Raw genomic sequence first — 12,789 nt, 5'->3', positions numbered from 1 at the left:
CCCGAGAAGGGATAATGGAGGAGCTATAGGCGAGGATACACCAGAGTAGCCTTCCTGGAGGACGTGCAGCTGAAGGAGTTGCTAACTCCGCCCAAACAGCTGACAAATTCATGTGACACTTCAGAGGAAAAGATATCTCATCCCTCTAAAATCCATTTGTTCATTTCCCCTTTCCTTCCATGATTTATTTCCCGTGAGAGGCACTGAGAAGAGGGGAATGGAGGCAAGTGGAGGAGTCAAGGAAACAATTTAAGCAACATGAGATGCACCCCACTTTTCCAGGGAGACCCCCATGTTCTACCGTGATGTTTCTACAGTAGCCCACAATGGACAAACCAAAGACAGACGCAGAGCTCTGCCCTTCTTTCTGCTGTTTCCCTACTTAGAGTTTCCATTCCCCTACTTTTATAACCTGACGAGCTATGTGGCTGCATGAGAGCTACAATTTCAGATTAAGACTTCACAACAAAATGTATGATCACAATATCAACTATGATACACTGTTAAACAACCCGACAATGGAACGTTGCATCCCCCGGGTCGCTGGCGTTTCACATGAACGCACGATTTGGTCACTTGGAAAGGTTTCGGGGAGGTTTGGGAACAGCAGTGACACCACGCTGAAAACTCCCAGCTCCTATTAGGTTAGGCCTAGAGGTCTGAAACTTTACACAGGTGTCTGTGACAAGATGTAGAAGGCATGTGTCGTGGTCTTCATAGTGTGGCATAAAGCTTATCTTAGTTATTGGTAATCAAATATGACTTAGTATAGGCGAGGAACCAAAAAAACACATTTTGAACTGTGTTTGAATTGATGTAGTGTAGGTTTTGTTTTAATCACATGCTACACAAGCACATCTTCAGAAACAAGAGGAAGTTAGGTTTCAGGGCGCCCGGATGGCTCAGTTGGTAGCGCGGGTGCCCACATATAGAGGTTTACTCCTTGACGCAGCAGGCCAGAGTTTGACTCCAACCTCTGGCCCTTTGCTGCATGTCATCCCCCCCTCTGTCTCCCCTTTCATGTCTTCAGCTCTCCTGTCAAATAAATGCCTAAAAATGCCCAAAAGATAATCTGAAAAAGAGGAAAAAGTTAGGTTTAAAATAAAGCCTCTGGCCTCGCAGAATTCCTTTGTTTTAAGCTTTTTTAATTTGGGTATACCGGAAAAACAGGCATAAATCAAACGAAAAGGGGTGTACGCTCCTAGCCAGCTACAACATCACACTCTACATACATATTAATGTTAAAACAATCAAATAATATAAACCATAAGAAATAAGTACTTTTACTTTTGACATTTAATAACGTATACATAATTAAGATTTTGAACAGGACTTGTAATTGAGTATATTTGAATTGTGGTCCTTTTTTTTTTTTTACAAGTACACAATCTTCCACCACCGGTCTAATTAGATACATACAGATCTGCTTAGTTGGTAATTCTGTGCACATCGTCTGATTATCAGATGGGGCATGGGGGGGGGTGTGCGTCTGTGTGTGGTGATACAGACTTGAATTTCTCATCACACTCTCCTGTCAGCCAAGTCCATACCCATAAGCCCCAGAGAGAGAGAGATACACATTGACGTTGCATGTGTGTGGTGTGTGGGTGATGTGTGTGTGTGTGTGTGTGTATGTGTGTGTGTGTGTGTGTGTGTGTGTGTGTAAATCCATCCTAACACTACAATCACACATGGGCCATGCACAGCAAACACACACACCCACCAATTCTAAAACTCTCTATCAGACTGCGTCTTTCTTTCTGCACCCTTTCTCTCCTCATAATACCACACACACACACATGTGTGTGTGTATGTCTGATGACAGAGTGCAGATGAAGGCACCAAAGCCTTCTCATCCTGCTTTGCCCCTGATCAGCCCTGCTGGGAGGATTGGAGTGGAATTGGCTGGGATTAGCTTAACACTGCCATGTGGCATTCAGCACGGCACCGAGCCAAAGGACACGCAGACACACCCACAGGACCATCTTTCACGCAGCTTTCATACATGCATGTCTCCATGTCTACACTAACGCAAATTGGGGGGACCTTTTTATGATTATCTCTATGTTTTGAGATTACTCAATCCGATGCATAGTTCTTGATCCACTTCACCGCAATTTAAAACTGATCCCATTTTATTCAGATCCTCTTTGATTCATTCATTTATGTGTACCTATACATGGCTTGAATTAGGTGTCAAAGGCCGCCCTGAATGCCTTTCTCAACAACAATCACCACTATTAAACATTGAATAGTAATGTCATCACCTTGTCGTGTTCCAGTTTACATAACTACCAGTTTTTGTCAATATGGTTCAAAACAACATCCAAACCCCAGTACTAAAAAACTGTTATTTTTTTAAATAGCATCTATACATGCATATTGCCACTAGGTAAATAAAGAAGTGCCAGAATGATATTACAAGCATGCATATCTCACATCATTCTATTGTCCAAGGTAATTAAATGGCCATCTAATAGATAATGTGTTGTTAAATGCACAATCCTTTAAACCCTAACACAGCCGACTCTGCAATCATACAACCCTCTAGAGTCTGATTACTTCAAGTTGAAAACATGGGCATCTTTCCATCTTTACCCTGAATGATGCTTAGTGGTAACTCAGTCCCCTAGACCTGAACCCGACAACAACACAATATTTTACCAGTACTCTTCCTGAGCCTTGGTATAACATAAACCCTGTGAATTGGCCCTTGTTCATCTTTCAAGATCATGTCTCTGTTTCAGCCCAACCAAAACAAAAGGGGTGTGTCTGTATGGATGGCAATAACAGTCTGTCAGTCAGCCCATTACTGTGGTCCAGACTGCGGTTGCCATGGCGACACTGAGCAGCAAGCTACCAGCCACAAGCTCAGGTGGCAAGTGGGGGGCACAAGCCCCCTCCCCCATAAATATACACACACACTGTATACACGCATACACATACACACGCACATACGCACATACACACAAGCACACACACACACATATATATTTTACGCATAGATGTAAACCTATATACACACTTGTAACCTTACATACAGACATACACACAATATATATATATATATATATATATATATATACTGTATATGCAAACACATATGCACAACAAAACAACACTAATGGATGTTATACTGGGCCTGAGAGAAAACAGCGGGAAAAAGAAAAGAGAGAAGAAAACAGAACTAACATGGCAACAACAGTGATTTAGGAAAGATTAGTTGATTATTCTGTCAAGTCTTTCACCTCATCGGCTCAAAACAGATTCAGGTGCAATCAACACATCCATTTCAGCCAAAGCGTTAAAACTCATGGAATCTATGGATAAAATGTTTGCAAAATCAGGGACTGAAAGCAGGGCTGTTCAATCAAAGCAGAGGGTGAAGTAGTGAACATTTATTTGTGGCGCACACACCACACACACAGACACTGGACCAACAATTCCTATTTATACAGGAATACACTGCCAGTGGAAATGTCCAGACACAACACAGAAACACTGCAGATAGGAGCCCTGGTGAATTACATAAGCTCGACAGCAACCCAAACACTCACACACACACACAAACACACACACACACACACATTCACACACACACACGCACTAGATGTCACTTACCAGCTACATGTACAAATGCTGCCACGTCCCTGCTGCCGTCTCTTCCAACTGCACCTGTATTCCAACGTGTGTGTGTGTGTAGATGAGTGTGTGCCCTCAGTCAGAGCAGTGGTAACTGTCACCATCAGGCAACAATAGATCCTCCATGACAATAATAGGCTACCTCTCTGCAGATCGGACTGAATGGATGGAGGGAAGCAGGGAGCCTACAGAGCATGCCTGGCAGAAAATCCCTGGGTATTACAACGTCACATGACCAGCCACCATCAGTCACAGAGCGAGCTGCGGAGATAAGGGAGAGGAGAGAGAGAGGCAGAGAGAGCACACGAGTTAATGGGTGGAGGGGGGTGACGTCACAGTGCTGCTCAATTCCCCCTTTCTTTTCATTACATAGACGGAGACAGAGAGAGAGAGGAGGCAAGAGCCAATAAAGACATGAGGACTGTCTGAACCCCTCCCTGAGCAGGAAAGCCAGGACTAACAGAGGCAAACATGGAGAGGCAGAGACAAAAGAAAAGAAGAGAGAAGCAAAGAGACCCAGCCTGCAGACAGGGAGAGAATATATATATTTATATACACACACACACACAATCTAAAAAATAATTTAAAGTATAACAAAAAGAAAAAATGTATAACAAAGAATCATAATATTGATTTAATTTATTTAACAGTGTATACATTGACATTAGTAAAGAAGACAAAAGGACATAGGCAAAGGACAGCCAGAAAACCCTCAAGGGGTTTGACATATTCCGTAAAAAATAAGTTACTGAAAGGTATCATACAGGAAATAAAAACATAAAAAACATAGTCCATAAGAAAGGGATGGAAAAAAGGAACAATTAAATGAGGAGAGAAAATAAAGAATGAACAAAGAGAGAAAAGGAAAAAGTTATCACAAAAAAGAAGATGAAAAAAGAGACAGGCTTGTGATGCTGTAAAATATTTTTTACAGATTTTTTTTGAATGGTAGAGGAGAAAGTGTCCGTAGGCTGGGAGGGAGAGAATTCCACATGATTGATTCAACCTAACACTAGAGCTAGGGCGATCCGATATAAAATCCGATATTACAATATTCTTGACTAAATTCCCCGATATCAATCCTGCGGCAATATTCTAGGGATGACAATTGGTGCTCTAACAAAATATCTTCACACTTAGATTTTAGATGAATAAATCAGTCAGTCTAAGTGGGGGAAAGGCAAATAACAGAACAGCAAGAACAGTCTGGTAAGTTCAGAAAGGTACGTCACTGGAATGGCCTTTCCTCACAATGCTTTCTAATTTTAGGTTGGGGTTTCTGTTAATTGTATATATGCGACTGATTTTATAATGTGTAGCAGAAGGTCATTACTGAACTATGAAAAGTACACCGTCTGTTTCACCACCATCCCGACACATTTCATAACTGAAATGTAATTTTAATTATCCCCAGTGACAGTGTGTGTGTGTGTGTGTGTGTGTGTGTGTGTGTGTGTGTGTGTGTGTGTGGTGGTGTGTGTGTGTGTGTGTGTGTGGTGGGGGTGGGGGGCTGGTGGAGAGGGTAGCGGGTTGGTGAGAGCTATTTTTACTTAACCCACATTGTCCCTGGGTAAATTTAACCCGTTTTTTTTTTTAAATATGTTTTTTCAACCAAATTGCCCAAAAGTATCATGGATGATCTTAACTATTAGTCAAAATAATTCATAATTTCAATCAATTTAAGTGACGAAGTAGGTTTAATTTAATATGAATGTCCAAAAACAGGTGCAATACCAGTGGTATTAATTAATTTAACTTAATTAGTTGGAATGAAGTTGGCTAAGATGATGTAACACAGAATTGTGATGCCATTTACTAGGTTTACATGCAACATAATATTCCCGTTTTTGCCTTTATTGTGAAAAAGAAAATATTCAGACTAAGCTGTTTACATGGCTAATGAAAGTGAACATTGTAGCCGTGCAAAAAACTTTTTTTCAGAGGTTACCAGCGGTGGAGGACTTGTTGACCGTGTGAACACAGCGTTCCTCTTTCATTCCTTTATCCAGCTTCTCGAAAAGGTCGGCATAGCGATGTTTGCGCATATTAAAAAACCTGTTGATATCCACGTCTTAATCGATGTTTAAAAGCAACCATGGCAACGCACAGAGCTGACCAGTAGCCGTAAACCGGCCAGAGGCTGTAAAGTTCAGTAAAAACCCTGATTGAGATGCATATTCCAAATGTGCTGTCTGCATGTCCAAAGAAATGCCTCTAAAACCTGAAGCATACCGGAATATCACACACTTCAATAGCAATCAGTAAATGCTATTTTTGGAAAAAGGCCTTATTTGGAATATGCTATTTACATGACCTGTAGGCCCATCTAACTTGGAATATTGTCATATTCAAAATAATAGTGGAATGTTGGTGTGAATGTAAACATAGTCAATGATAATTTGTTGTTTATGCTTTACCAGAGAATGTCTAATAAGGGGAGAACGTCCACTCTCTGGAAATTCTGAGTTGGTACAAGGGGGATCAATAGGAAGTGAGATGGGGGGGGGACAGGCTCTCCGTAGATGGGTTCTGCCTTTACCAACAGGCAAAACAGACCGGGCCAATGGTGACCCGGGAGGACGACCCATGAGTTAACCGGATAATGATTATGATCTCCATTAGAGGAGAACCGCTGATGCTTTCTGCACTGAGCCATCTGCTGGTCACTGGTGCAGCTAACACGACACAAGTTGAGAAGTCAAAACACCCCTCCAGAGCAATCACATCAAATATTGACATACGTTTCACACACTTTATTCATACATCATTTTTTTTAGCAGGGCATCTTATTGTTAATTGTAGGAAGGCTTCTTTTCAGCAATCAAATGGATGGATTTGTTCTCACACTACACAAATCTAAACATTGAGCTATAGCAATGTGTCTCTGTTGTATTCATTAAGTTTTATTCAAATCAATTCACATTTATTATTATTTTTTATTGCAGATTGCCTTCTTGTTCAGAAAAGCTGGGTTCAGGTTCAGTCGTAGCACAGTGCATGTGCACCCTCTAGTGCACTTTCTTGTGTACCAAACTGATTATTTAATGGTTTTAGTATTTAACGCTGTATCCTTTTCCACAAAATTTTAAAATGTCTATTTTCAATTTGTCTCCATTATGTGAGTTATTTTTTTCTGTCTCATTCTCTTGTTTAAGAGACAGACTCTTGATGAAGGTGCAATTTCTTTCCTTTGTTCCAAATTTTCCAACGCACCTGCACAGAAGAATTTCAGGATGCAGTTGTAGGCTGAAATCCGCCCTTAAGAGTTAGGCCCGACAAGGTCCGAGCCCGACAAGTACACAACAAATTTTATAAATGATGACTCATTACTGTTATTTGTCCCTCAAGTCCGGACTGAATTAGGAAAAGGGGCGTTTAAGTACGTGGCCCCCATGCTTGGAATCAGCTGCAAATTGTCCTGAATCTTCAGGAGATGGTTTCACTTTCAAATGACATGGGGGCTGAACACACTGGCTGTAGAGGTTATGATTGATTATTCTGACGATCCTTGTTGTTATTGTTGAAATTTAGATATTTTATGACCTTGTTACTCACTATTTGTTAACAGCATAAAGTGTTTTATGTTTTATTTTCATGATATATGTTATTTGTTATATGTCTGCAACCTTGTTTGTGCTGCTGCTTATCTTGGCCAGGACACTCTTGGAAAAGAGATTTTTAATCTCAATGAGTTTTTCTTTCTGGTTAAATAAAGGTAAAATAAATAAATAAAAAATAAAAAGCCCAAACACGTTTGCAACATTATACATTATTCAAATGTGCCAACGCACACAGCGCTTTTGCCTTTTGTCAAGAATGAGTCAGTTATACATTTTTTAACATCATTTACTCATGACTAGAGATCAGCAGAGGCCAGCTCTAATGAGTTGTTACTTCAAAACAAGCACTTTTATTAAAACCGTTTGTCATCAAAATATAATTCACAGACAGGGTTTGATTGAATAAGAAAAGGCCCCACTAAAAATAGAATGACAGTTAAATTTTAAAGTGCATTTTTCTGCCAAACTAACACAAAGTCTCTGAGTGTCTTTCCCGATACGTTGCAGTCTTTCACCATGTGTTTACTGCAGCAGTTGATATCGCGATGACAAGGAAAAAGCCTTATATTGTGCAGCCGTAGTTGAAACGTTATTTTAGTAGCAAGAGCAACAAGTTCGCCAATTGCAGTCGTGTGTGTGTGTGATCAGGGAACAAAGGATAGGAGACAGGGTTGCAGGTTTCACAAAGTCAAATTTAAGACCAATTTTTAAGACCATAATGAAGGAAATATAAGACCTATATGGAAACGTCTGAAATAATTCCCTGATTCACATTAAAAAGGGCCCTGTTTGCATGAGACTCTGAAAAACAGAAGCAGTAGGCTTCAAATACATGGCTTTAACCTAGACCTTCATTCAGTTTTTATCAATCCAAGTATCGCTAAACTAGTTATTCCCCACAGCAGAAGATTACAATCTGTTTCACGTCTGTAGTACAATCCCAACAAGACTCCAATGACACGGAAGCTGAAAAAATAAGGGAACAACATAAGTTGCATGTTGGTCTTATTTGTCAAAAATAGATGGAATTATTTTTGGACTAGTGAAAGAAAGAACTACACTACAACATAAAAATAAAATAGGTGTGTACAATATGAGGAAAGTATCTAATTGTGATTATTTTAATTGACAGTCTATGATTTCAGCTGAAGCGCCTGCTCTACAGTTTCACCACTCTTTTTACCAGGACATTTGTGGTTTTTGAGGTGTGACAGCAAACTGAAGTTCTTCTCACATGCGGTGCAACTGAACGGCTTCTCTCCCGTGTGGATTCTCTTGTGTTTATTCAGATTCCCCTTCTCACTGAACCTTTTACCACACAGTGAGCAAGGGAACGGTTTCTCTCCGGTGTGGACCCTCATGTGTCGGACCAGTGTCCCACTTTCATTGTACCTTTTCTTACACACCGAGCAGCTGAAAGGCTTCTCTCCGGTATGAATTCTCATGTGCGCAGCCAACGTTCCACTCTGGGTGAAGTTCTTTCCGCAAACTAGGCAACAGAAAGGCTTCTCTCCTGTGTGTTTTCTCATGTGTATGTGCAAACTTCCCTTTTGCCTGAATGTCTTACCACACTCAGCACAGTCAAAAGGCCTATCACCCATGTGGCATGTTACGTGCCTCTGCAGAGCCGCGTTGTGCGTAAATGTCTTGCTACACGCCGGGCATTTATAGAATGTCTTCTGACTGTGAGCGCTTGTAGGAGACGCGGCTTTGTTGTTTTTCAGTGGGTCAGAAAGTGGCTGAGAGTCAATCATGTGCCTCCAGCCATCGTCCAAGACTTCAGTCTCAGTTTTAAAACACTGCGAAAGGAAAAACTGGCCATCACTTGTCGCTTTCAAAAAACTAGCTACATCCAAGCCAAAGGCCGCTTCAGACGGCTCACAGTGGTGCACAGCGGCCCCGGCTCCTGTCTGCTGAGCTGGGGGTTCTGGCTCTCCGGGCTCCTCGGTTTGTCTGTGATGAAGCATGGAGGAGTGAGGTATCTCTTCATCGTCTTCACTTTTGGCAGACGCTGCAGGGAACTGGAACTCTGGGATGTCAGCCCCGTCCGGGCCCTGAAGCCCCCGTCTGATCCAGACCTCCTCTGGTTCCTCTTTAATGCGCAGGGGCTCTGTGGCCCTTGGATTGACAACCAGCGGCTGAATTTCCTGAGACCCACCTGAGATACAGACATGAGAAAGGACGGAAAACGTGTTAGAATGGAAAAAAAGACATTTAAAAGAACTTAACAATGTTTATCTAGGTATGTGGAAGGCTTAGGTGCGCCTATTTAACGAGGGTTTACGCCAGAAACGCACCGTACGCTGAAGTGCCAAAAATACAGTGGGGCACACAAGTTTGTGACCCCAGGTAAAAATTTGTATTAATGTGCATAAGGAAGCCAAGAAACAATGAAAAAATCTCCAAAAGGCATCAAATGACAGATTAGACATTTGTATAATATGTCACAAAAAGTTAGATTTTATTTCCATCATTTACAGTTTCAAAATAACAGAAAACAAAAAAGGGCATCTGCAAAAGTTTGGGCACCCTGCAGAGTTCATAGCATGCACTTCCCTCTTTGGAAAGATGAGACCTGACAGTAAGCCTGCACAATATTAGAAAAATCTTACATTGCGATATTTCCCCCCCCTGTGATTTATACAGCTATGTTAATAACAATTAAAACTGGACAAATGTCAGAAGTGTGGACTGGCGCCGCTGTGTGGCAGGGCTGTGCGGAGAGTAAGAGGAGAGAGAGTAGAGGAGAGATCCAACACAGGCACGGCTTTACAGAAGAAATGGGTCATGTAACGCAAAATTAAACCATATCCATATAAACAACATTGCAGCGGATGCGAGGACATTATGTGCACTGGTGCGACCTAGAGGAAAAAAATGAATAGCTCACTATACAATAGCTTGTGAGACAGAGCCTGCTGGACATGGGCGAATGATGTGACCCATGGCCAGAATATCATAGAAAAGTAGCGCAGTGAAGGATACAGACATTTCATAAACACGTCGTGTGTAACTTCACTGACCCACCGTTCGACCCGTGCTGGACCCGTTCATAATGAGTCAGCCGTCACTCTGTGAGCATGTCCATCGCATTCCCTCTCTCCTAGCTCTTTTAATCAGTTATTCTTGAAAACAAGGGAAGGAGCTTTTTCAGAGATACATACAAAAAAAAAAGAATTCCTACACTATTTATTTCAGATAGCTAATGTTCATTTACATGTGTTGCAACTGTATGTCTATACAACAAACAACTTTAAAATAAGAAGAATTTGACATAATATGGATGTGAAAGCAGTTATAAATACCCTATATGACAATAAAATATGTCTTGGTTAAAATCAACAAATAATCGTGATAATTAATTGTGATCATTTTGGCCATAATGATGCAGCCCTACGGAGCACTGAAAATGAACGAGGGAAAGCCAAGCCCTTCTGCCTTTACGTGACTTTTTAAAGTTATGGAGATTATGACAGATGCCCCGTGAATAGTAACAAAATCCACTTAAGCTTTGAATAAAGTGCAGGTTCAGCTTGTAACATTTGCATCATGTCGCGCAGCATTGCCTTCTATTAAGGTAAAATGCTACATTACCAACCAAAGTTAATGACTATGCCTATGTAGCAGCAGCAGGCTAACGTAGCTACGTTAAATGAGTGTGCGTTCTGTAGAGAAGAGAGGCTCGGGGATGGCATGGTTTGGGCTCTTGACTTATGCTAGGTTGTAGCCTACGTTGTTTAGCCTACAGTGATATATGTTGTATGAGTTTTTAACCAACAATCAAATGTGACGTTAGTGAAAGTGAATGTCGCCTTATTTTGTTATGAGATTAAATAAACTAATGTCCCAATTGGTTAAGGTAATAAACTTTACATTTAAAAAAAAGTATAGCCTAACGTTTTTGTGTGCCTTTACGGCAAAGACGACTGAAGAAGAGAGAGAAAGAGCTCAATAAAGCAGCTAAAAGAGCTGCAACTTTGTAGAGGTGGATTACAGCTGCCAGCAGGTCTGCTGTGAGAGAAGCATCTGATAATGTCAAGCAACCATCCTAGCTAGCTACTATTCATTTAATGTGAAGTAGGCCTATTTTATCAGGGAGAGTTTCTTTAATTTGGATTAGTGTTAGAATTATGCTATGTATATCAAGAACTCCAGTACCTGGGGATCGAGTAAAATACTTTTACTAGCTACAGTTGTAATTGTTCTTTATTATAATATATTGATATATACACACATAAATATTATTTATGGTGCCAAAGCACAACATTAGTTATCTCAACCAGAATCATTGAGTGCAGCCACAGTCTATAAGGTTTATTTATTTGGGGGGGTTCCTTTTCATTTCAGAATAGAGCAATAGCCCCTCCAAATGTCTGTGCACGTACCTGCACTGTACAGGATTTTTTTGTTTCTTGACCAAATGGTAAAAAAAACATTAACTGTATCATTATATTATAGTCGACACATTTCTTAGCATTTCGCCTGTTGTGGTGTCTAACTGCGTGTTTGTTGAATCTCTGACGGTCCAATGGAGAAATAACAAAAAGGTTTAATGAAACAGCATGATAAAATTACAGTCTAGACCTGCTCTTATAGAAAGCGCAATGAGATAACAGCTGTTGTGATTTAGCGCTATATAAATAAAATTGAATTGAAAAGTGATATTACAAAGACAATAAGACACAAAACAGGTTAACACTACAGCTGACAGCACGATGTTCCCTCTTCAGAGACATATCAAACAACCCTGACTCATCGTAAATTTCAGAATTATATTCCCTGCACCTGGAGGCGGTTCCTTTGCACATGGTGTATTTAAACCCATTTTCATTGGTCCACCGTTGGCATGGCGACGTGTAGGACATGTTTTGTTAGCTTCTTTGCTGTCCAATGATGAAGGACATGGCTCTAAACTCTGCCCCTTTGGGCTCGTTTTCGACAGATCACAGATCAAACGTGTAAATGAGAAACTGTCACAAAAATACAGGAATCAAAATTCCATTATCTTAGCCTAGACAGGTAAAGAAGTGGACCAACAGATCCCGTTGTTCTGGACGGAGACCAGGGAAGGAAAATAGGAGCACTTTTCCGGTGATGGCTAGGCGTTACTGCGTAGCCTCCAACTGAGCTTGACGACATAGTTGTGACCTGGGCAACGTGTCTGAAAGTTGTAAGTCTTCTGGTAGCTCTGCCAAGAGAAATCTCAATCATTCCTAATCAGCAGAGACGGAAAGCATAGGTATACAGTATGTTAGCAGATAACATAGGCACAGGCTAATTATTGCTAACTAACATGCTAGTTAACATTAGTAATTAAAGCTAAACAGCTAATGGAAGTCCAACTGTGACGCAATCGTTAACCTATTTTTACAAAAAAATCTGCTACGGAGCCATAACGTGAGCTACAAGGTAATGGAGCCTTTTATACATTTTGTGTTTAGAAATAAACAACGGACAAACAGAGTCTTGAAACGCTTCAGATTTTCACTGTCAAAGTGGCGCCAAAATGAATGGTAGTCAGTGGGATGCTAACTGCAGGAGATGGCTTCGTAAGGCATGGCAAGGCAAGGCAGCTTTATTTGTAGAG

The 12,789-nt window shown here is 40.9% G+C and overlaps 1 protein-coding gene across 1 annotated transcript in view; it reads right to left on the bottom strand.

Moving 5' to 3' along the window:
• Positions 1-7,666: 7,666 nt before the first annotated feature.
• LOC116687257 (zinc finger protein 501) overlaps positions 7,667-12,789 on the bottom strand; it is an 8,440-nt gene continuing 3,317 nt past the window's right edge. The window contains exon 2 of the mRNA XM_032512483.1: positions 7,667-9,360. Coding sequence (XP_032368374.1) covers positions 8,336-9,360 — 1,025 coding nt within the window. The 3' untranslated portion in view covers positions 7,667-8,335. The remainder of the gene's footprint in view (positions 9,361-12,789) is intronic.

Source organism: Etheostoma spectabile, chromosome 4 (assembly GCF_008692095.1).
Source record: "Etheostoma spectabile isolate EspeVRDwgs_2016 chromosome 4, UIUC_Espe_1.0, whole genome shotgun sequence".
Taxonomy (NCBI): domain Eukaryota; kingdom Metazoa; phylum Chordata; class Actinopteri; order Perciformes; family Percidae; genus Etheostoma; species Etheostoma spectabile.
This window is presented reverse-complemented; position numbering and strand designations above follow the sequence as displayed.